The 26,189-nt window shown below is 38.3% G+C and overlaps 1 protein-coding gene and 1 long non-coding RNA gene across 2 annotated transcripts in view; one reads left to right on the top strand and one right to left on the bottom strand.

Annotated features, from left to right (window-relative positions):
- Nucleotides 1-26,189, bottom strand: part of LOC124170444 — a 151,461-nt gene that overhangs the window by 17,760 nt on the left and 107,512 nt on the right. The window contains exons 3-4 of the mRNA XM_046549169.1: nucleotides 22,426-22,523; nucleotides 16,383-16,532 (exon numbers count right to left, since the gene is read on the bottom strand). Of these exons, the coding sequence (XP_046405125.1) occupies nucleotides 16,383-16,532; nucleotides 22,426-22,507 (232 nt within the window). The 5' untranslated portion in view covers nucleotides 22,508-22,523. The remainder of the gene's footprint in view (nucleotides 1-16,382; nucleotides 16,533-22,425; nucleotides 22,524-26,189) is intronic.
- LOC124170450 lies at nucleotides 4,733-8,127 on the top strand. The gene is made up of 3 exons (XR_006867467.1): nucleotides 4,733-5,163; nucleotides 5,328-5,398; nucleotides 7,872-8,127. It is a non-coding gene; the product is annotated as an uncharacterized LOC124170450 (long non-coding RNA).

The raw sequence follows: 26,189 nt of genomic DNA, 5'->3' as shown, positions 1-26,189 counted from the left end.
TCACCATCATCGCCACACTTAAGGCACTTTGTAAAAGTATTTCCCATGTTTTCCTACCGGAAATGCGGAAACGAATGGCGATTCTTTGAAAATCAGTAACTAGGGTTTCCAATGCTATTGTTGTCAAATTAGCAATCTAAAGGAAATCGTACGGATTTCATTCGCAGGTCGTGTAAAAACCATCTAAATTTATTCATAAAGATTGGGGGTTATCTTTTAATGCTATAATAATTAAAGAATTAAAGGGAGGCATATTTCGCCCTTGTCATTATTTTGCAAAGAATAACAGTCGATATATTTTTGGTAGCAGACTTACGTGAGATGGAAGTAGAAATAGTCGTAATTACTGAATTTTAGTACGCAACAAAGCCAAATACTTCTAATGAAACCGTAAACTCTCCGGTTGAAATATTTCGAACCTCATTTTTCGTAAAAGAATGGCATGCATTTATCATCGACACATTTTGAAAAAGGATTAAGACAACCTACCACCACTGTTAGCACTGGAGAGTAGCCATATTTATGAAGAATATCCCTTGGAAAAAATCTTCCCCTCGTGTCTCCCCCGTCCCCTAAAGTAACACCCTGATAGAAAGTTGCCCGCCCTTTTTTTCACTCGTTCATGAGTGGGATCTCTCCTAGGGCCGGACCCAGAATTTTTCCTGTGGGAGGAGGCACAAGGACCTGGCATGCAAATGGTCTTCTTATATTTGGGATTAAATCAACATGCAACAATTACTATGCAAAATATTCTCTTTATTTTAACATAAAAGTTATTAATATGATATTAAATAATTAAGGCTCCATATTATATTAAAAAAACGAACGTAATGATAACCGTATTTAAAATCTTGTCTGAATTTTCTCAGTGTCTGGGGGGGCACGTGTCGCCGTGCCCCTCCTAAAGTCCACCAATGATCCTCTTCCACCCAATGAGGTCAACTTTATGCGGAGAGATGTATGAGATGAAATGAAATGGGATTTTTGTTAGTACCTGATGATGATTGAGTAACAATCGAAACACGTATAGTAAGCTATTAAAGTAAAATTGTTTGGGCAACGCGATATCTTAGTAGATCATCTCCCACCCGAGTTCGAATTTCAATGCTAAAATGACTCGGGATGATGTTTGTAGAAATAAGTGTGTTGTTAATCAGTTTTGCCATTTCTCTGACCTATAATATTAAAATTTCATTAGAGTTGTTTTGATTCATCTATGCTGTTTGGGTCGGTACGTTTCCGACTCGACATTGAAAGTTTTTCTTGTTTGGATTGAAGTTATCACAGATAAATTGACCCCGCATCATTAAAGGTCAAGTCGGAGACTTATGGCTGTTGCTATTTATGTTAAATTCCTACGATTCATGCCTACTCTATAACGTATGCTGTTCAATCGCTTTTCCTTCCAAAGGAATATTTTTATCACGTTTATTTTTATCGTGTACATGAATGTCTCTTTGGAATATATTCTTGATGGTTCTTTTTCGGTCACAGCAAAGCACGGTATTCAGACTTAATTTCGAGTATTGCTAGGAGAATGAGGCAAAGCAAAACGAAACTATGGAATCATTCTCTGTTTTAATTCATTCTCGGTGGTATGGAATACTGTCGTAAAATACTTAAGTGACCAATTATTAACAAAAGAAAATATAAATTTTCAATGGGGTCTAAACGCAAATAATACGGTCATGAATGGCTTGATTCGCATCTGGGGCGTTGCTGCATCACGAGATACGCCGAAGGCGATAAGAAAACAGGCCATTCAGATGAGTGTACCATCTGTGTTTGTTTTAAATGAACCATACCTCTGTCATGCTACTTCTCTCATTCGTTGATTTATTGTGTATCTAGAATAGTGCTATTTCTCTTAATGCTGAAAACAAAGCTTACTCTGCAGGCCGTTTATATTTAATCGCATTCAAGCAACGAATAGAAAATATCACTCGCCACATCGGGAAATTGACCTAAGTTGGTATTATTTTCAATTATCTCGTTGGTTATACTGCTAAGTATTTTGGAGACCATTCAGTCGTATGGGTAGTATTGTATAACCTATCAATTTCCCATACATTATCATATAGTTTTATTACTTTCGCGAGTATCCTTATCTTTTAGGTCACTGGCTATGATTCATTTATTTTCTTACTGTAGGCTAAAAGAACTTAACAATTTGCAATGGTTTTGTTGTGATCATATGCATTAGAGGTAAAAATTTTCATATGTTATGCTTTGTTGTCTTCAGGCAGGCGTGGATGGATATATTTTCTATCATCCCTGAGTGCTCTTCACTATAATTATTGATTTAGCAAGCAAGAATTGAAAAAAAATTCGTATTGGAATGACGCCAAAAATATACCTATGATATACTTAAAATAAATTGGAAAATTATTTTATTTTTCTGGTGTTATGCAATCCCTCGTATTATATTCCTACATATTGTTTGATATCATGATGACAAGGGTTGCAATAAAGAAATTCCACCTAATTTATAGAGCATCGAAAGTTTTCCGTTTTTGATGGTTTTCACTTATTTCCGAACGAACTTTCTCATCTGTATTCTAGGGATGTTTCAAATGAAGAGATTGAATTTGAATTTAAACTTTCATCAAGGTCTAGGTTTCGGAACCCGGCGCAAGTGCATGCTTCTCGTCGGTAACCTGGGGGTCAGATAACATGTAAACTCCGTTCAATCGCAACAATAATGCTCATTTGTTGGTGAGAGTCCTACTTAAATGCATTCTAAATAACCTCCGCGCATAGGTTTACATTGATCGCAAACGCCGCTCAATAGGAATTTAATGCTTGCTTTGCCGTTGAAGACAAATCGGTACAAGCTGACTTCGCGCAAGTTTGAACACGCACGGTCAGACGGTCAGTAATTAATGATGGTTGTCCTCTACTACGAGGAATCAAGAAAATGGGATACCTGGGAGGGAATAATTTAAAATAGGAGCGAAATGTATAAGGGGGCAAGAAAATCAGTTTTCTTATTTATACCAACATCTCATTAGCGCCTTCACTAGCATTCGAAGGCTAAAATTTCTCCATGCCTTTTCATAAATTTACGAAATTGCCTGTGAGATCATTTAATTATTTGTAGGAAAATGATTAAAGCAATCAATTTCTCTATCATCGGTTTTTAATTTTATATAAATATTTAAAGAAAAAAATTGTTATAATTTGACTCACTTTCCCTGTAACGTGATTGGAAAGTTGGGCTTAGTCCATGTATACAAACCAATTATTTGTAAATTTAAATCTTACTACGTTAAGCTCATGCATTCAACATTGTTAGCGAATACTTCGGATAAGAAAACTTTGAACAAGTTGAAACTTTCGTGCTGAACCTGTGACTCAGTTATTATGGAGATGACTTTTAAAATTATAGTTTATTATTTTTTCTCAATTCGTATAAAAACTATTGTGAAATTTCGTACAGATAGACATGATTTGAAAGCGTTAACTTCGCAATTTGGCTGAAATTTTAAGCGGCCCAGGGCAAATAAATTTTTGGCTTAGTTTTTTTACGGGATTGGTAGGAATATTAAAAGAAAAGAAGATTGTCTGCTTGACCCATTAAATCTGTTATTAAATGTCACGGGTTTGAAATTTAATGTGGGATTCTACACCATTCAGTTCACCGAGCATAACTTCGTGAATTATTTCCGAGCTAGGCTAGCTACATGGTTCCCATAATTTACCGCACTCATTCGCTTTCGCCTTTCGACTCATTACGGTGGAGTCTTTACGTGAGAGCAGGTTCTTAGGATCCCTTCCTCCTCCCCCTATTTCAAACTCCTTAATCTACTTTCGTAATCAAGAGTAAACTCGTCTCGCAATGAACAGATTTGACACACATTACATGCGTAAAATATCGTCGCTGCGCCATTTCACAGCATCGCACACGAGCACGGACGAGATTAGACCATACCAGACATCCGAACATCGCGGTCAAATCGAGAAAAAAAGAAACAAGTGCGAACCGCCGCCCACCCACGCGTATGATAAATCACTGCTTTTTTTTTAACTACCTCCTTAATGAGAGCATGCGCGGCCCTAAAGATATCATAAACACCTGCGCACTATTCTGCGCATTTGCCCATTTAGGTATATGTTTAAATGCATCTCCTCATCATGCTCGCGAAATGGCCAGTTGTATGTTGGTGAGAACCCTCAGGCGCCGGCGTTATCTTGATGCTTGCGGCACCATTATCGTAAAACGTACCCAGTAACCTGCCTCACTCAGTTTCTCAGGCCTTGTAAAATGGACCGCCATGTTTCAACCCGGTTCACGAGAGCAGTAAAGCGAAATGGAAGCCAACTTGGAGGAGTATTGCAGTCGAACGGCTTTTTAAATGTAGAAAGAATTGAGCCGAGGGGGCTGCAAAGAGGAGGTCCAATCCCATCCCATTGAAGGCTGACTTCTGTCGTTAATCGGTTGTCAAAAATGTTCGAAGCGCGGTAATGAGTGCAATACGATCCACTTTTTTTCAATATTTTGCAGATCAATGTTTTAAATTGCGAGGAATAGCATTGGAGAGTTATGAAGTTGATAAATCACATCATCTTGAGCATAAATCTCGGTTGAAACCCCTAATAATACCTTATTTTCCCGTGAAACTCAGATCAATGTGTCCGTCAGCGACGCGAGTGGCGACTTTTGTAAACCCATTTAAATATGCGGTGGGCGACAACACATTTAGAGGCCGACTTGAGGATCCTATTTTGTAATATTCGTGAAATGAACATTCTAAAATTTGCGAGATGTTATACGCTAGTTTGTTTATCATCTTGTAACTATAATATTCTCAGGCGTGGAAAATTTTAAATTTAAAGGTACCTATGTATGCTTAAAATAATACATCTGCTACTTTTCATGTTTTGGCTCATTACAGACCTCAAACCAGCTACAAAGATTATACCCAAATATTATAAAAGAGTAGGGGCCTTTGGTTTATTATTGTATCCTTCTCTTTGCCTCCGTCAACTAAGCATAGGCGTCCTTTGTAACTACAAGCATTTGTATTACTGTAAATTATAACCATAGAGCATCTGGAGAGGGCGTTAGGTGAAAAAAGTGAAGCCAGCAGAAACCTGTTTACCCGATGCGCTTTTGTTCGTCCGCCATATTCATTTACCCCGCTCGCTCGTTTTCTCATAAAGGTACGTGTTAAGAAAATCACCTAATTTTCAGTAATCCGATGCTGCTGAAGCATTCTGAACGTATGCTGATAGTTTAGAATTCATCTTTATACTGATATATTATTTTATCCGTTAAAAAGTGAGTATTTAACCTTGAAAACGACATTTTTATTCAACCTTCGCAGATGGTTTGCTGCGCGGCTTACGGGTGCAGTAATTGCCCCGATAAAAGGATACCAGGAATTACATTCCACCAGTAAGTTGCAAAATAGTCAATTATTAGTAATATCTGTAGCATTTGCTTGAAGTGCATGGTGAACCTTGTTAATTGTCTATGTATGTGCCACGTGCAGCAGGTGGACTCCTGTGCGGCAATGTACAGGTTAATTGTTACTTAATCCTTATCAGTGCTAAAATTATATTATTCTATGTTGGATTTTGTCATGAGCGATAATGCTTATCATAATGAAGTAAGAAATTTAAAAAAATATCAGTTCGTTTTTGGAACTCTTTTCATCTCTGCCTACCTTCGCTGGTGAACATTTTGGTGTATTGACATAATCATAAAAAAGGTACCAATTCGCTGTGCAAGTTGTGACATGTGAGTGAATACTGTGCATCATTGAACACTTAGTGTTCAGATATTAGGTCTATTTAGAGCGGAGATACGCATGGCACTCTTAAGGCACCAAAATTCGACGTTAGTTAAAAACATAACACATGATCAAGTGGTTCTCAACGAAGCATTGGCAAATTTATTTTGGTTTCCAGAAATTGTGGAAATAAGATCTAAAATGCAAAATTAATAAGTTATTATACTGGCCTTATAATTGCGTCTCATGTTTTGATAGGAGTGACAGGCAATATTACAATTATCGACCGAAAACTTATTATGATCATTAGCGATGACCAGTAACATCACTTACTCAGCAACAAAAGAGCATGAAATTCTTCCTCTGTTGATAGGTTTATATACACCTTAATTGATCTCATTGAGAAATAAAATGCTCAGTCTTAAAAACATCCTTGTGAAAGCATAATTTGACAGTATTATTGAATCTTGACCACTTCACATGCCCTGAATGTGTTTTGTCTTGTTCCATAGCCCATTCATGTCCCCATATCTCTTAGAAAGTGGAGGCCACATGTTGTAATTAGTTTTTGCTGAGTTACTGCAATGTTTGGTTAATATCATTTTTCATTTAGCTCTTGTTCATCTTTTTTTGCTCGTAGGTGTTGTTTATATTTGTTTTTGTGATAACAACTTTGCTGAAGCAACAGCTCCTTTATCTATGCTAGGATCAAGTTAGTGCCTCTTCAATTTTTTTTCACGTTAGTGTCCCTTTCATTGCTTCTTTGTGAATGTGTTCATGATGATTAATCATGTTTACGTCTGTTTTGCAATTAAAAAAATAAATAAGTGATTACCCTGTATAAGGATGATGAAAGTTTGTGGCACATATGGTGGTTTTCTTCTAACTACTCGCCCAGAACTCATAGTCTGTCAATGAATTTCCCCCTGTGACTCAACGTATGTGTCTTTCGTTACAATTGTCACTTCAATTTTTATCAGTGTGAATAACACTCACTAAGGTTATTGCTTATGATACAATAAACAATCTACTTTTAGGCTATCTGTACACTTGGTGCACGCATATCTCGCACCACTACAATACATAGCAAACAAAAGTATGCACCTATTTTGTACCATACATGTTCACCATAATGTCAAGTTACTCAAATACTAGCTTGCAAAAATTCAATTTCATTACTTTCATTGTTTTGGTATTAAAGGGGGACAAAAGTAATGCCATTTTTAGACAACATTAAATGGAGTAGGATTGTTTTGTATATGTGTAGTAAATTGTTCCCACATTTGATGAGGACCATCTCTGTTTAGCACCGATGTGGTGGCCTAGTGGATCGACCATTGGGCTACTGCTTGAAGCTTGACACCTTTTGACACATCCAACAGAAATTTGTGCATTTTGTGGTGGTCCAAGAAAGTAATCAGCCCTCCTATTCTCAATATCTTACATTCAATCCCATGCTTAATTAGTGACGAACTGCAAGCATTAGGATTAATCTTGTAAATAAGTTGCAGGGTGATGTCTCTATTCCCAGATTACATCAATGGCATATTCAGGTAAATGAACTTTGGCGGGTTCGACGTGCAGAAAAATATTAGGGAAATAAAACTGAGGGGTCCAGAAATCAAATTTTCCCATTTAGTATGAGAGTAAACAGATTTAAGTGTGATTTAGAATCAGGTCTTTTGGCGGGTAGGTAACCTTAACAGTTGTTTTATCAAACTCCAGTATTACCAAGGGATGCTTTCTGTAGTACTAGGAGATCATAGTTTTCTTTTAGCTTATGTTTGGTTGTGTAACTTTGCGTGCCTTCCTAATGGATTTAATGGTGCATGTTTGGGGATATTACCTGGAGTAGTAAAATTATAGCTTACAGCATGCATTTAGTCATTTTTCAGTTGGCCCCATCACTTCCTACTTGTTACTATTTCATTTCCTTCTTCCCTTGTCTGTATTGTGACATAAATTCTCTTGTGGTTAACTTAAGTGATAGCATTTTTCATAAACATCCAGAGGTTTACCTTGATTGGTGATACTAAGAATTTGATATATCACACAGGCTCTGTCCATAGAAATTGCCAAATATATCCTATTTAGGTGTAATACAGCTGAATTGTTTGTACATATTTTTCATTGCAGGTTCAGCTAATCCAGTAGCCAATGTAATTGAGGGTGTATGAACATACAGAAATTGGAAATAATCCTGGGTGTGTGGCAGCCTTCATTGTGTATTCATAATTGTGCCTAACATGTCTGCCTAAGATTTATTGTTAATTTGGTTACTTTGTATGAATTGTATAAGTAATCGGTTTGAATAACATTGTTAAGTCATTCTGGAAATCTGAAAATGTAACATTTAATGGGTGTGTACATTATATCAGTTGGAAAATGTCAATAGTTTTCTTTTTTTAATACCTCCTTCAAAGATATCATTTAATACAGCTGGCATCCACGGTGCATGTTCGTCTGATTTTGGGGAAGGAAAATAATTTCTGATTTGTCAGCACTTGAAATGCACCTGACCCATCCTCAATTTCTTCAAATACTACTGTTTTGATAGCAGTTTACTCGGAATTGTAAGCAAAATCTCTTTCGATATTGTCTCTTAGCTGATATTTTACTTACCTAATGCGCAAATTTGTCCTTTGATGAGGAAGCCCTTTCCATTTAATGGCCATGAGGTTTTTAACAGGAGTTTCGGAAATGATTTACACCGTGAAACACTTGGATATTGAAGTTACATATCCGAAAAAAAGTCCGGTGATAAGAATGGAAGGTTGACCTCTGTGTGTACAAAGTTTTTCCATCAATACTTTAGTACAGAATTGATAAGTAATGGTAGGCATGATTTCCGTTGTGATTATTGTTTGATGAAAATCAGATAGAGCCAAGCCCTCAATGCAGAAATTTTTTACCGACTACCTTTTCGATGCACTTGTTGAGAAAGATCATCGATTGACACTCGTATCCTTCCCAGGCCAACAGCATCATGAACGCGTCTACTTCCCACGTCAAAGTTCCTAAGTCTTACTATATCATTTCTTTCCTTGAATCACGATTTATGTATATTTTTGACGGATTATAAGCCAAATAAAATCTTGTAGTGCACGCAATAGCAATTAAACGTCGTTATTATCGTAGCATTCAGTGTCCTCCCATTCCTCTCTCGTCCATTTATCCTTTTTTATTTACTTTCATAACTGAATTTGGTTTAAAAAGTTCTACTGTGATCATCTCAAGTTATAACTTAGTGGTTTCACATGAATTCATCAGTTATTTTTCACCTTACAGCTGAAAATTAGTTGCTAATGTCGCAAATGACTTGTCGTGCTTCATATTTTTAATTTGCTACACCGTGGTTGAATCGTTTATTTCATCCAAAAGATGCATTTTTTCCGGTTTTATATTCAACAGATAACCTTCCCTCATCGGTGGGAACGGCTTTTTCCGGCTGTCATAGGTAAAATATTGAGTTTCCTTTGACGAATTCCCCATAAGGAACCATGTATTTCTGCTCCACCCGGGGTAAAGGGATATGGCGGACCGGCTAAAGTGCCACGCCCCCCTGGCTTCACTTTCCTACCGTAGGAGGGGTAGCTAACGCCCTCTCCAGATGCTCTATGATTATAACCTATAAAACTCAGTTTTCCAAGCATAAATTTAAATCTCGGTATCATGATAATGCCATTTTTATGTTGGGGAGAACTCTTAAACAGCGCTGGCGATATCTTGATGTTACCGGCACCATTATTATAAAACGTACATATGAAACGGCTCCATTACTCTAGTATAGCATGCCTTGCAAACTGGACCACTTTGTTTCAACCATTTCAACCCGTGTTCTCGTGAACGACTCAACAATATAGAAGCCAACTTAAGGAGTAGCAATGAGAAACAAATGAAATTTTATGATTCCTGAGAATTTTCGCGCTGTGTTTTCTAATGTGTTAATTTACTTCAAGACCCTCATTTGAGGAAATTTGGAAAAGGAAAAATTGTTTTACTGGAGTTTTTTTTGTCTCAATAGAACGGATTTATTTATTTGACTAGTATTGATACCTGATATTTTTTTATATTTTAGTCTTTCTCTCTAGTATGTTCTTTTTCCTTCCTTTGGACTATCTTCAGCCTCAAGGAATCATAATTATCCTAAGAATCCTTAACGGTTTTTATTATTAAGGCTGGCATGCTTGTCTTAAAGAAAATTTTAAACGTATAATACTATCTATTATTTTACTTTTCCTTATATTGCCAAAATAGTTGGCTTTGACGCTTGAAATAATTTGAAGTAGAGGGAAAGTTTTGGATACAGAGAATCTAGAGGAATCACATATGTTATAACTAAATTTAAAATTTTTCAACCGCTAGAGACGCTCTAAGTTCATTCAACTGGTATAGTTTTACCTGACCACTCACTCATCCTGAATGCGACCCATTGTCATCTTGAAAATTTCGGTGTTCATGAAGTAGTACCGTGTTAAACATATAGCTGTGGTTCAAGCAATAAAATTTAAATTCTATAAAAAAGCCGGAGACGAAATATTCATATACGTGTTATATAGGCAACTATATCTTATGTCAAAAAAATTTAAAATTTTTAACATTAGTATGCAAGTTGCAAGTAAGCAATAAGTACGTCAAGATTAACACCAGTGGTGTGTGGTGGAGTGGAGATTAGATCTGCATCCAAAATTTTCTCTTCACTTCAAAGTATTTCAATCGTCAAAAGACAATTGTTTTTAGCTAGATAAGGAAAAATAAAATAATAGTATACTACGTTTAAAATTTCTCTAAAATACAGACATGCCAGCATTAATAATGTACCTGTACAAGTCTTCTTCAGAATATTATGATACTTCGAGGCTGAAGAAAGTCTAAAAGAAGGGAAAAGAAAGGATTAGAAAAAAAGACCGAAAAATATCAACTATCAATACTAGCCAAATAAATCCGTTCTATTGAAACAAAAAAAAACTCCAGTAAAACAATTTTTCCAATATATCGGCCTTAAGGGGCTACTGTTGTGCTACGAATTGCATAAACTCTAGCGTTTTTTTTGTACTTTCCATCGCTAATATCTCGAAAAGTATTGAAAGTTGGCGGCTGAAACAAAATCCATGCCTATTGGGTATCCATTTTCTATCACCTAGCAAAATTTAAACGAGATCCGGTGGTGATTCCTCAGATACTTCCCTTGTGAGAGGTTCTTGTGAAAGGAAACTGATGTTGCTATTAGTGGATGGAGCCGGTGGATCTCCACGAGCCTGTCCTGTGGTGGCCGAGGTGGTGGAGCGGCCGAAGTGATAGAATGATAAGTGAGCATGCTTAGGTCCGGTTCCTGGTGGGTGTTTATTTTTACATTTCCACTAGAGTGGTCACGTCTTTCGAGGTGGTCGCTGCCCTCCTCTCCCCCTCCCTGCAACACGACCCACCCCCACTCCCTCGCACATTCCCCGTCAAAAGTCTTGCTGTCTTCTTCCTCCGAAAGATTCCTTTTCCTCCCGATTGGATTCGCTTCATTCGTCTCTCGTCTTTTATCTTCCATTCCTCCGTCGTCACCAGTTATTTCACCGGGCGCCCGGACCGGATTCCGACAGTGCTAAGGAACAGACTCCCGTGCGAGCCTCTCGAAACGAATCGTGGGTAAGATATTTGGAAGAGGCCACTGACGGATGAGGTCATTTGCGCATTTAGAGAAGGATATGGAGGGAAAGGTAGAGAAAAACCCGGCGTCGGTATTAGCCTTCTCTTAAAGAAAGGAGCCGTGGGTCGGAAGAAACAGGGCCACAAAATTGTGTTTTGCCTTTTAATTTTTTTTCTTCTTATCTTGACCTCATTTAATTAATGGTAAAATAATTCTTGGAGTATAGGTCAAATGTACATGATGCAAAAAAGTTGTTAGCCAACGTTTCAGTTTATTTAAAACCATCGTTATGGCTATGAATGTAAACATGAGAACAATATAAAATACAATGATATACAATATTTTTACATAAATATATGTTACGAAAGTTTTTTTACAATAATATAATTTTAAAAATATATACTTTTATTATGCATGCCTTTTCTCATTACCTTCATAAAGTGGCTGTGCAATGCTAGTTGTGGTATCGCTCCGAGAAGCCAGCTTTCTCCTTAAATACCATATTTGAAAACGACATTGACTTGCTAGTCAATTAATCGCTTCTCCGTTATTAGCTTTTTTGCCACGAAAATATGTCGGAAGTAACGGAGTAGTGGCATAAAATAGGTGTGTTAACGGTATTATTGATAATTTGAAATTAAACTCTAGGTATTTTCCACTCTATAATTAAATATAAGATAATTTTTTTCTTTTGGCCGTTTTACGCTCGTGCAGAACATGCTCATTTTTAATCGAAAGTAACTTTCAATAGAAAGTAACTCTCTGTAGGTACTTCTACGGTAGGGTATTTGGAGATCCTCATCGTCATCATCTTTTCCTTCTTCCGTAGCCGCGTCGCTATCATTTTCATCTAGACTTGCAGGCGTCTTCAAGTGACTGCTGCCATAACTGAGTTCATCCACCCTAACTGAAACACGTCTTTTACGTCTCTCTTGAAATGCTTGGGCGTGTTGGTTTCTATGCCCGCTCCTCAGACCAGTAAGTTGATTTTATCGAAAATTTTAATAATTTTTCATTGACTTGGTTGGAAAATTCTTATTACAAACTTGAGGCTGCGTAGTTTTATTGAGGTAACTTTTTGATAACCTCAGATCACGGCTAAAACATTTTTTTTAAATTGCTGGATAATTTACCATTTCTGCGGGTTTTCCTCATGCTAACGAAAACTTTTCATCCAGATCCTACCCTATAATTTCATTCAAAATGTCATGCAGTGCTCTAATTTTTAATTTATTGAAAGTTTACAAATAATTTGCGAAAGTTATAAATGAAAAATATTTCTATATATAAATATCTAGTCTAGCATAGTAAATACACCAACGTGAACTAGAGGGGAGAGGAACTAAGTTACGCAGCAGTTATTTTGAGTCGTTTGCAGGTATAGGTGAAAATGATAGCGACACAGAATACGGAGGAAGGGAAAGATGATGACGAGGAGGACAGTGAATAAAATTTTCACGCTGATTAAAGCTGCTTTGTAATTTGCTATTTTTGAGAAGTTAACATATTTTTTTATGGCGGAATTCGTCCTTGGTGTATTTGATTTTGCACCCGTGCGCGTGACTGCTTACAAAGTCACTCACCTAGCATATTAGTTTCAACGAGTATAAGACAAAATATCAGACGAGATTGGATGATTTTATTTCATTAAAAAAAGTCAAAATGATAAATTTCATGCCTGAAAAATAATTATAGCTCAACAAGACCCAACATATACGTAAAAACATCAGGTGGAACGAAACCCTTAGAACGGGCTCGCGGGATACACTCCTGGGGCAGGGACTGTAAGCGTTAGCTTTTCTCCTCTACCACCAGAAGGGGAAGGAGCAAGGAAAGGAGGCGCCGCCGCGATGAGAGCCCGACGACGCCTCCAGGGGAAGGACGGGAAGGAAGGGAGAGGACGAGGAATCCTGCACCGTCACAAGGCGGGCAGGTCCTACCATCAGCGAAACCAAGCTTACGCAATTAATATGCTACCAATTTTAGTAGATTTTCCTATGAGGAAGAAAAATCTATCGATCAAATCGGTAGATACGTAAAAACATCAATAAATGTGGTAACTTCGATAAACTCGATTGTTTCTGGCTTTGCCTTGTGAAAATCCATTCTGAACAATAAAAAGTTATAAACCGGCCGTATTGAATAAATCGTGTGAAAAGGTACCATAACTTTTTACTGTGGTAACTTCGAGTCAAAATTTTTAGAAAAACCTTGAAAAGCCATAGTGTCTACGTTACAAACATAGCGCACACCCTGTCATAAGATGCTCGCGTTTCTGTCCTCCATTCTAAGAATCATTTCACCCATTTCCACCTGTATTTTCCACCTTCTCATCTCCTGAATAGTTTTGTTTCCTCAAATGAGGATCTCAAAATGTAGGCCAAGAGTGATGCAACGCTGGGGATTGTATTATTCACATTCAGTGTCACGGTGTGGTTAGTGCCCTGATGCAGTGTTGTTGGCTTCGAAAGCCGTTCTAAATACTATCGGAGAGCGCACAGATGGAGGGTGTGGTCCACTCGCGCCTGTGTCGCTTATTTTGCGGCACATACATACCTACATACATGCGTCTTGATTGACGTTCATCCATCGGCTGTGGACACCCCCTCATTGCGATTTGAATGCGAAATTCTTTCGCGAGGCATTTGTCGGTGCACTATCGTTTATGTCCTCTTGAGGGGAGGCATTGTTCTGGTTGTGAAATTTGCTCCGCATCGCACGGAGAGTAGAAGTGCGTTTTCGCTATCCCCAGATTGCTAACGTAGTTTGCATCATTCCATATTCTATCGCATCGGAGAGCAATCTACCTTTCCCAAATGAGGAATGGCTCAATTTTGAAACATTGAGAGGAATGAAGTCGGAAGGGTGAAAACCTCTCCCGCTAATCATGAGGTCGCGGGTTCGAGCCCCCCTTGAGTGAGTTTTTTCACCACGCATTGCATGGTGTTTATAAAATACTGCTGTCCCGGTCTGTGGGAAACCTAATCATAGGCTACTCTATAATTGTAAGATTCTAAGGATATATGAGGCCAGGAACAGAATCGTCTGATTAAAAAATGGTAAAACACAACAGTAAAAAGGAAATACTAAGAAAAGTGGAAGAAAAGAGAAGTCCTCCAAAAATACTGAAGAGAAGCCAATTTGGTTGACCATATTATGAGGCATGATAACCTGGTGAAAACAATCGTAGAAGTTAGTTAGACGTGAAATAGGGTTAGGCACGGCCCCAAATCAGTTATATAGGACAGATTACTAAGGGAGTAAAATAGAATAAATATGTCACTATGAAAGAGATAGCAGATAGGAGAGCGGAATGGAGAGCTGCGTCAAACCAGTCCAAGGATTGTTGTCTTGTAATGGCAAATGATGAAAAGTGAAATATTTTTTTTGAGACTGAATCGTATTAAACCCAATTTAATTTTGAGCTCGCATCCAAACTTAATCCATCAAATCTCAACCGCTAAAGAAATCGAGTATCCTAAATTACGCCTTGCCATCCCACACTCATTCGAAGTAGATCTCGTCGAGAACCGATTTCGGCCTCTCATTACGCAACTTCGTGGGTAATAATCGCTCGCCGTCAGCCATTGCACGACTTAAGAGGAAAAAAGATCAACAGAACATCGTCTCGACTTTCCGAAGGATCATCAATTTATATTCGTTCCCGAAGTATCCCCGTCAAAATGGGTAGGAGAAAATAAATGAATCAAAAATCGCACTCTCAACAATGAAGGTCGTTATCCGTACTCTTGAGGCTGTCACGAGCAGCCGTGTAGGGTCACGTTCTGGAGTACCTTGTCAAAAGTATCAATATTTTATCTATCAAAGAGGTGGAGTTATGTGGCTATGATATGATAGGGCGAATTCCCAACTTAATCGCTGGTATGAGGGTTTAGAGCTTTTAAGTAAGTATCTCTGAGGAGCAACTTATCTATTATCGATTATAATTAATTATTCACCCTGTATTTTTCTTTAAATTCTGGTCCTTTGACGCATTTTACGCAAGGGCTATCAATAATTCGGCGAGAAACTTTAAAATTACCCTGGAATGTAATAGGCTAGCTTTCTTTTCGTACCGAAAAGCAATGATAGCCTGATTTTGACGTCATAATAAGGCGTCAGGAATTGAAATAAGAGGAATGTACTCATAAATGGGGATTATCTGAGTGAAGGTGACATAGTTTCCCGCAAGTATTGTTATCGAGGAAGTTTTCCTTGATGATGCTGCTGTATCGGTGGTACCGGGTGGCTTCACATAAATATGTTTTGGAGTATTACTGCGTTTTTGAAGTTATGAAGCGATTATCACTTGTTTTAAAGTACAAAAGTCTCTAATATGACCACGTGCGATACGGTTGCCGCCGAGTACATATGACTCTCGCTTGGCCGTATTTTATCTTTTTTTTGACATATTTCATACTCAAAACTTGTGCTATAATCTTGAAATTTTCTGGAGATATAGAGTATGACCTTATCAAAATTTATCTGAATTACAATAATAAAAAATTTGGAATATGAGTTTAACTGACTCAAAAAAAAGTAACGTTTTAATGTAATTCAGATGAAGGCTAAGTTTTAAAAGGATCCACTCTTAATATCCTGCTGTACTTTCAGAGAGGATAGAGTTAGTTTTAAACTGGCTGTAAATCATGAAAAACGAACCATCGAGAAAGAGTGTTGCGTCCATGGGCGTACCCAGCGAAGGGGGGAGACAGCTGCCCCCACCCCCCAGAAGCAAAAGTAAATTTAGTTCAAAATGAAAGTTTTGAAAAAATGTTCTTTAAATTCATGCAAATTGACATTATTATAAAATATGTAATTTATAGCGCTGTTATAATTTTCTTTAAATTTTGGTTTCTTAACCTTTTCTGTATTATAACTTGAACGACCACGACTTGCCCCCCTCTAGTTTTCATTCTGGGTACGCCCTTGGTCGCGTCCCATTTCGTTCGGCTGTTCCACATTTTTTTTCAAAGGTTCTCCCGGATTTAATAGAGGTAATGGCTTACTTTTGTCCGTATCCAGCTGGTATCCATCCTTGGTCTCCTTGGACGGAAGCACGAGGTGGGTGCAGACGCAGGGGTCCAGCGCCGATGAGGTCAGCTCCCCCCAGTGGTAGCACAAGAGGTGCGTCGAAGGCGTGGCATCCGGACACTTATCTGCGGAAGAACGGGGGAGATTTCAATGACCAACAACAATGGCATCTTATGATTAACGATACCGTGTTGTAGACAGGATGGATAGATAGATTTAAGATTTCCTTGTACTTGGACATTGCTCATTAAGTAGGTAAAACAGAGCATCCTTTACTGGTATTTTGCATAGGCTCCATTTGTCAGAAATCAAATTTATAAAGCGTAACATTAAAAATACAATATGTAAAAGCAATAGCACAAAATAAAATAATGGGGAACATTTTTAACACCGAATGTACGTAGACTAAAAATGAAAAATTTAGGTACTTACTTAATACCTATGTTTTACCAGCAGTTTTGAATGGATGCAGAGATTAGAGTTATTATGGAAGCGTCCATCTAGTATCGATGCCATTAAAAAAATCATTAATCCGTCCTATGGTGCAAAGAACCTAAGCTGTTGGTTGGCTCCTACATGCACCAACTTCCTCCACGGCTGTCTTCACGGCTTCCGAAAAGATATCTGCCACGGGCGTACAACAATCGTTACCCAGATGTTAAGCGAAGAAGGCTGGGAGCCGCTAGAGACTAGTAGGCTTCGCGCTAGGCTTAGATTCCCTGAGCTATTGAGAGTAAGTATCTTTAAGAGCGATACGAAGAACATCATCTTAGAGCCCCACTATATTTCCAGTTCCGACAGAATATATTTAGAGAGATATTTTGCCGAACGGGTAGATATGCGAATTCATTTTTCTACCGAACCATAAAGAACTATAATAAATGCCGTTACTAATTTTTTTAGGTATTTGCTTTTTATATGTAGACGGCTGGTGTCCTAATACCCCCTGCCATAAGCCTTTTTAGGCGGCTTGCGGGGTAATATGTAGAAGAATATGCGGAAGAATATGTAGATGAATATCAGTTAATCCTTAAGCACACACATCGATATAAAAATTGAAGCATCTCTGGAAATAGATTATTGAGGATGGAATATTGTGGAGTACGTGGGAGTGAAGCTGATCGTATCCGAGGCAATAGGTTTGTTGTGAATTCTCCCCCGTTCCACCCACCCCACTTCATTCACGTCCACTATGTCCATTCTCCACCCATCCTACTCGACCCCCACGGTAGATGAAAGCTTAAATAGATCGCGACCCCGTTCTCTTTTACTTTCATTTCCATCTCATATCTTTCTCCCTTATCTCCCAATCTCCAAGGTCCTTCTATTTCGCGCATTCTATTTTTTTAAATTGAATTTGGAAAGACAGCGATCCACTCGAAAGATGTTTTTCCCCTCTGAGTGAAAGGAATGAACAGGAAACGTATGCGATTTCTTCGTTTGCTAAGAAGGCCGCTATCTTGTTTTGGTAATTTTTGTGCCCAGCCTTTTTGCTGAATGCCTGCCTCACTTTTATTGATTTCCTTAGTATGTGGCAGGTTCACCAAGAAGGGGAGTTAAGGTTTGAGATGTGAAATAAGCGGTGGCATTGCATTCGCGATTGAGTCAATTAATAAATATCGGGTATTGATCAAAGACGGCCTTTCCGTTGAGGATAGAATTTTAATAACTCGTTATTTTTAGGCCTAGTTAGTTGTATTCCTTAGTACCCCTATTTTCCCGTGTGCGATTGCCTTGGTATTACTCACACACCTTTTTCTAAACTTGTATCATATATTTTATCTTTCTTTTAGTAATCGAGTTATAGTGATGGCTACTGTGTTAGTTTCACTCGCCGTGGTCCTGGGCTTGATTATCTCCCGATTTGGAAATTTTCGTGAGAGTTTTAAACCACAATATTGACGTTGCTTTGACGTGAAAACCAGGTACAGCTGTACAATCGACGAATAGCTCATTGTTATGGATATTTCAAATTCTATGGTTTTAATTCGAAGTGTAAAGATCTGAAGATATCTACTCCGAAAATTTTCATCTGAAAGATTTGGTCATTGCTGTATCCAAAATTTTTAATGGGTTATTCAGTTTCTGTAGGGCAATGGAATGCATTTAATTTTAAATATGGGCGTGAGAAAATTGTAAAAAATCTAGGTCACAGGCTCGATTCTATGATCCGTTCACTGTTGCGCCGACCATATGAGGCGAACGGCGACGTTGAAATACATAATCTGATACCTCCCGGGAGGATTCGGCATGTTATGAAATCCTTTGGGCAGTCCGTGAGATAATGCCCTTTTGGACACCTATAAAATGCAATGGCGGGTATATCGCATGGCACCACCGGTATGTTTGGAGTTGAGAGAGAGAGAGTCGTCGTCCTCGCGGAGAGATATTATCGTTTCTTTTTTTTTTACTTTAATCATGTCACCGGAGAACTTGCGACTCGGGTTCGGACCCGAGTAAAGTCGTTCGCATTTTATTTTAGTCGCCCAAAAAAATAAAGTAAATGAAAATGTCGTGTGGGGCAAAAATTTACTGTGACGCGAGAGGGAATTTGGTCATCCCACGCATTCCACCGCTTTCACCTCTTCTTCAGCCCTCTCCACGCTGTGCCGCGTGGTCCAGCTCCTCGTTTGGATGACCAAAACTATACTGAACGACAATGCGAAGCCGTAATGGGGAGGGAATGTGAGTTTCCCAATTGGGTCAAACGGATGATCAATTTTCACGCAACTCGAGTGTCTTTTTTTCCTTAAAGCTTAACTCTCTCTCCTCGCGAAACTATAAATTTTTATACATAAATAAATATAAAAAAGCCCTCGACGGTTCTCTCACCTTATGGAATGTGCGTCTCGCGTTGGGAAGTGTATTTATCGCCTCCTAATGAACAGAGATGCGATCTCTGATCTTATAGCCTTGATTTCATAATCTCCATAAATTCAACCCCATTTTATGTGGTCGTGAAACTTTTTACGAGTGCAGAAACGATATGTTGTGGCGACACGATGTGATGTGGACATCTTTTTAAGGAATTTAATTCAATTTGTTCTTTACGGCATGGATATAGAAGCTATTCAGCGAAATGATTATAATTTTTTTCCATACTTGGGTTCCATTACAAGTGCGTCATTCGAACTTGCAAAAAAATCGAGCAAGATTTAACGTTTTCGAGTTATACTATAGATTTATAATTAGTCTCGGGTTTCAGAACTTCTTATGTATATTTAGGTTAGAATTTTAGTAATGCATTTGGTGATACGACACATTTTCACGTGTAAAAATCCTGGGTGAATTATTTGTTCTAACTTGAAGGCACAATATTTATGTTATGCCCATATTTTCGTCCAATTTAACTTGTTTTCGTTTGTTGAAAATGTTTAGTCGTTTTTTGTAAAATATCTGCACGGTAATATGATATATTTTAGTTAAAGACGATATTATTTTCATGTATTTAAAGACATACTATGATAAAAATGACAATTACTAATATTTACGGAGGAATAGCCTTAAATGCTTCCTTTCTATGTTGTACCATTAGAACCGAATATATTTTTTGCTGCTGCTGCTTGATAGATCAGGGGAAAAACACGAATTCCTTGCATCGGCTGGTATATTTATCTAGATGCTGATGCTCTTGCGGAGAAAAGGGAAAATGAATGTACGAATCACACGTACTTCCACAAATTTAAGAAGCCGTGTTTTGTCAAGAGAAGGGCGTTCTCGTCAGCAAAATAATGCCAAATGAGGCTGGGGCAAGAGGTAGGCTTTTTTTTAACTTCTGTGTAGTGAAAAAAGGAAGCAACGAGATGCAAGCAGTTGCGCTTCAAATCTTCCCGGAAGAAAACGTGTAAAAAAATGTGTAAGTCATGAGGGGCGTAAAATTTGTGCGAATATTGTCAAGGTTTGAGCCTAAATGTCTGGTAGAGGGAGATAAAAATGGTTGTTCTTCAAAACCCGAAGTGGTTGGAGGTGTAAATCTAATCTGTACTCGTTTAATCATGTATAGTTGTTATCCTGTATCATATTAATATTAGCTTATGATAAAAAATTATTATCCCGTACAGAACCCAGTCAATTAGACGCCCAACGAAGCGAGTATTCTGTTTAATTTCCATAGTTCTCCTAATCAATAATATTAATGAAAGCTAGTTGCGCCTTTTACTATTTATGAGGTATCCTTCTCTGTCTTTACACAGGAAAATCTCAGACTAATGTGCACTTGAAAAAAGTTATGGGTTTCTCTTACCTAGATCGCCATTTTAGGTTGATATAATTCTCAAACTACCCTTGCATTTTCCCTCGCCTAAAGGCCATATATCTTCTATTTTTGATCTGTTCTTCCTCCGCAATAAATTGTGAACGTCTTGTTGGTCGCGGACCCTGATTGGTGTGGCCGAGTAAGGGAGTCAGCTGATGAGTCATCGGAAAAAAACTATGAACGGCCTCATCTCACTAGAGTAATGGCTTCAATCCGCGTTGTCGGTCGAAAAACCAACGCACGCTGTCTCTCCAACCTCCTTACTCAATTTATTACTTAACACATTCCCGGCGAATAGGATGAATAAAAATTTCTCGGGTTTCCGTACAGGTAAGAAAATCTAAGAGCGCCTTACACTATGATTAAAAAAATATTATTCCGTCCAGAGCAAAGTCAATAAGACCGTAGCGAGAATTCTGTTGAATTTTATATAGCTCTTTTAAGTACCAGCATTGTTGAAAGGCAATGGCGAATTTTACTCGCTATTAAGTATCCTTTTCTTTCTTCTTAGTTCTTCAGGCGCTCATAGATTTTCTCCTTATTGAATCCTCCCACGAGGTGCAAATACCCAAATCCCTCGGTTGCCTCCTCCCAAGTACCAATACCAGTCCTAAAGAACCTCTTACATTCATGCGGAAGAGGGATCACCATTGAAGAGGCGATTTCAGGATGGTGTGTGGGGGGAAAATATTATTACGAGATGGCGAATGGCGAGAGATGAGGAGGGAGTCGGCTGTGAGTGTGTGCGTACTTTATAAATATTTTCCCGTAATTAGATAGCCCTTTTTTCATTGCATCATTGAGGTAATTATTACAAAAATTCACCCGGACCACTGATATCTGACTCTTTATACTTCAACGTGAGGCGCCCATTTCTGAAATAGTTTCCAGTTTGTTTCAAATTGCGCGCGGGCAGTGAAATTCAAGATGTGTATGACGACTGCGATCCAGAGCCAGCTCCGCATCAGGATATTGTTTTGATTTTGGAACCAAAATATTACCTTAGATAAATTACGTAATATTTCAAAAATATTTATTATTATTAAATAATTAAGTAATAATTCAAAGTCTGTCGCGTGGTCGACGGTAAAATATATTTTATTGCAGTGAAGAAAAAATTCGGGAATCAAACCACGGACATTTGGCTTTCCGGGCTACTACGCAGGCTTCTACGCTATCCTGATCTGCCATGGAAATTTTATCGAGCCTCATGGTAAAATTCTTTCAGTTTAATAAAAAGGTAATTACTTTTTTCTCATGGCATATCATGTAAATAAAAAATATAAAATTTACACGATTGAATTTTAAACAAAATCACTTGGTGGAATTTTGGTCAGGCTAATCCAATACCAGTCGCGGGACGAGTTCTCGGGATCGCCACCGGGTCAGCCATTACATCATTAATGCCGACGTTTCGATGCCCAACTCGGCCATCGTCCTCAGGGATGTGAGTCATAATCCTGTCCTCACAGCCCTGAGGACCATGGCCGAGGCGGTCATCGAAATGTCGGCAGTAATGCAGTTGCTGACCCGGCGGCAATCCCGAGAAATCTTCACGCAGTCTATTCGCAGGGAAAGCACTAAATATTTCTCCAATCTCCAGTCACAAATAATCCCCTCGATTCATGCGGGAGAAGGATCGCCGTTCATGAGACGATTTCGGGATGAATGGGATGATGCGGTGGGGAGTAGGGAGGTAAATATTGTTACAAGGGGGCGGATGACAAGAGGAGGAGGAGGAGGGCGTCGGCCGTGATACTTACGCCGTTTGGAGGGAGGCGGTGTTTCTTCCGTGAGGACGAGACTGGATCCCAGCCAAAGCACCACAGTCAGCCATAACCTCATGTTCGGGTGTCTCTCCCTGCGAAAGGAGAGAAGAAAATAAACACTTCAGTCGTGGCGGCGTAATGCGATGCGATGAGCGAACAAGCGTGCTGAGCAGCCAATTTATATTCCATCCACTACATAAGGAGGACGATTTCATGATAATGTTTTGGAAAAAACGATAAAAGCGTACCACCTTAAATAAATCCTCGCTTGAAATCGATTATAGTGGATATGTACGATACTTTCTCGTCCTTCTAAACTGAACCTTGGTGTACATCTGAACCCTCATATAAAATTACTAAAATTTTTACCCTTTTGCGGCCATTTGTGAAATTTCTTTGCTGTTTTTAATTTTGGATCGCTGTGGATAAATACGCAAAAGATGTTACAATGTATTTTATTTTTGGCTTTAAAGTTCCTTTTCAGGCGCAATCTTGTTACAAATTATGTATATTTTGCTGTTTTCCGATAATTCTGATGCAGATTTAATTGTGAGCATTTAGAATCTCAAAGTGTAACTCTAAAATTTTATCAATTTTTCTTACGATAAAGTTGGAAAGAGGAATATTTTATCTCGTAATTTTTTAATGATGTGAATAAAACAAATATTGGTTAACTTTAAAAGTATTTCCCCTTGGATAGAAACGCTCATTTATTTAATTCACCATTGGGTCAATTAATCTTATCATCAACCTAGGCCACATACATCACACTTAATATTTTACCGTGCTGCGCCCATTGGTGAAATAGATTCCAGTTTTTTGTTTCGGATTGCGCGTACGGTGCAGGATGGGTGTGACGCACGTAGCCCTGAGCAAGCTCCACATGATTCATAATAAAATAGTTTTGATTTTGGGACAAAATATTACCTTAGAAACGTATCTGTTTACATGATTGGATTTCAAACACTATTACTTGGTGGAATATCGATCGGTCTGGAAAAAATGTTGTAAGTATCCTTGGTATAGAGCAACCCGCGATGCGGTAATGGAAGTTGCTCCAAAAAAACTCGGTGATACGTGCTCGCTTACGGTGCACGGTGGGTTTGAATGAAATGAAATTTTAGAAGTCTGGTGGTTTTCACGAAGGCCATCGCGCCCTCTCAGTTGTTCAACCTGCGTATTTTTCCTTTCTTCGCGAGCGAATATAATCTATTTTGGCCGTCCATTTTACCCCCAGAAGCAGCAATTAGGAGCTGAAAGAGTGGGGGAAAAGCGCTGGAATATATTTCGGAAGCATTGATTGTTTCACGGGATGTGAATGCGGTTTTTTTTAATCTGCTAAATAAGTTGCTAAAAGCTCGGTTAACTCTATAAAATATGTCGATTTCGATTTTAAGTGCCCATTCCAGAGTTTAGAGAAAAATAAAATGTTGGCTCAAATGATATGAGGTTATGTATGTGAATTTCGTTAGTTTAACGCTTTGTTTCTAACGAATTCATTTTTATTATCAATAAAGATTATTGTGAGTTAAAAATTATAAAATGAAATAAATTAAAAGATGACAGCCGTATTGCTAATTTAGACATTCGCTGGATCATTAAAACTCGTAATTTAAGGCTAAGATAGATTTTACTGCTTCCCTCTTAGGTTGTAAAGGTTGCTAGAGATCGGTTAAAACTAAAATCTGTATCAATTTTGATTTTAAGTGCCCATTTCAGAGTTTATAGAAATATAAATTGTTGGCTCAAATAATTTAAGATTATGTATCTGATTTTCTTCGGTGTAACGCTTTATTCCCAGTACATTCGTATTTATAAAGAAAGTGTGCGTTAAAAATAATAAGATTAAATTATTCTGATAAACTTTATTCTATAATTAATAATTTGTTTACTATTTTAAACTTTTTTATTTTATATATACCTAATAAATACATCCGCTGGGTCATTAAAACCCGTATTCTATGACTATAAAAGATTTTACAGCTGCTCTCTCCTGAAAATCCGTGACCCCGGACCACGCTTCTCCGACCTCGCCTCTCCCTCGTAAAAATGAAACAACTCATCGTATCCCATGGCAACGCGACGCTCCTCGTGCGCGGAGGCGGGTGGCGACATGGGCGTGGTGAATTTCAGTAGCTCTCCCCTGGGGTCGGCCGGAGTTGAGTAAGTACGCCCCTTCGGACGTCGTGCCTTTTTTGTTTCAAAGCCCGTTCGGCTCACTCATTCCTGTCCGCGTTTTAATATGCCATCCTCGCCCGCACAACGTCTTGTTAAAAATAAAAGAAAGTAGTGGAGCGTGCCCCTCCTCCCTTCCCATATCCTCGCCCTGCCCGTGTTATTATCTTCGTCTTGGGGGAGGAGTTGTCCGCTAAGCCCGTCCGATGGTTGAATATGGGTCACTGCTGCCTGCTTACCGTGATGGTTTTTAGACTGTGAAGGGTGCCTTGCATTCCTTCATTGTTGTTCATTTTTTTGTTCCTTTCTGAGCACGCGTAGGCGGCATGTATAGTCATAAGGCCTGGGAGAGGGATCGCTGTCATAATAATCGCAATCTTATGCCTCCCGTTACACAATAGCAACTTCAATGTGATTTTTTAAATGATTCAAATTATGGGCATGATGAAAGATTACGTACTTGAGTAAGAGTTTGGTCGGTTTGCGTTCGAGTTGGGTTTGATCAACGGTATTGGTTGTTCTATTCGATAGTTTCCTTGCAAAATAAATGGAATGAGTAAAGGTATTTAAGATAAATTTGTTCCTTAAATATGAGGTATCCAACTCTCCATTGCAAATGGCGCGTTCCTCCTTCCCCCAAAAAACACAACACCCTTCCCTTCCGCCGGTATATATAATGCAGTTTTAAATTCACCTACTATTTTAATCCCCAAAAAAATTAGTCACTATGCCTTACTTGTGGCATTCATCCACTAGCCAACATGATCACCTTTAGGTAACTATTCTAAGAAAGAAATATAGCGTGTCAGCGGAATCTATAAATAGGGCAATGAAAATGTATATTATGGTTTACTCGGCGTGCAATATTCTTAATCGGTTAGCATATTGTTACGAAAATATGTTGCCTATGTGAGGATCAAATTTGCTAAAATCCTATAATCCGTGTTACCCTAATAAGGTCGGCATAGATTTTCAGAGCATGAGAAATGCATTCGAGCCGAAGCTTGAGGCACAGTATAAGAAGTATATGATTTGCCGTATGTTTTTGAGTAGTCTTTATGTTCTGAAATTGCATCCATTGCCGTGAAATTTGGTTCTGTTATTCCTTCTTGTAAGATTGCAGCTCTCTCGTATTTACCTCAGTTAGCACTTAGCTTATTACTTTCGTTCTCACCGCCTGATCAATTAAATTTTCCATTGTTATATTTAGAATATTTCGAGGATCGAGGATATTTTCTTTAAACTACTACTACTACTATATTGGTTGAAACGCAAAGGACACAAACACAATGCTCAATATTTAATTGATTAATTAGAAAAAAATATTGATAAATGCTCGTCAGTCTCGGGAAGAAATAGATTTCCAGTTCATTAATTTCCAGATTAAATGCATTTTGAGTTGATTAACCTCTCCCTCTCAGTTGTCATTTATTTGCCTAGATCTTTGATGTTTATTTTCCAACCAAATATTTTTCTCACGATATTTTTCTCACTGAATCTATATTTGGCAGCATATTTCTGTCTTACCGTGTTTTTTTTCTATTCTAAGAGGAAAATTGTTCAGCCGCCATTATATCGGACTC

This window comes from Ischnura elegans, chromosome 1 (genome assembly GCF_921293095.1).
Source record: "Ischnura elegans chromosome 1, ioIscEleg1.1, whole genome shotgun sequence".
NCBI classification, from domain to species: Eukaryota; Metazoa; Arthropoda; class Insecta; order Odonata; family Coenagrionidae; genus Ischnura; species Ischnura elegans.
The sequence above is the reverse complement of the archived record's forward strand: the minus strand, read 5'-3'. Positions and strand labels throughout refer to the sequence as shown.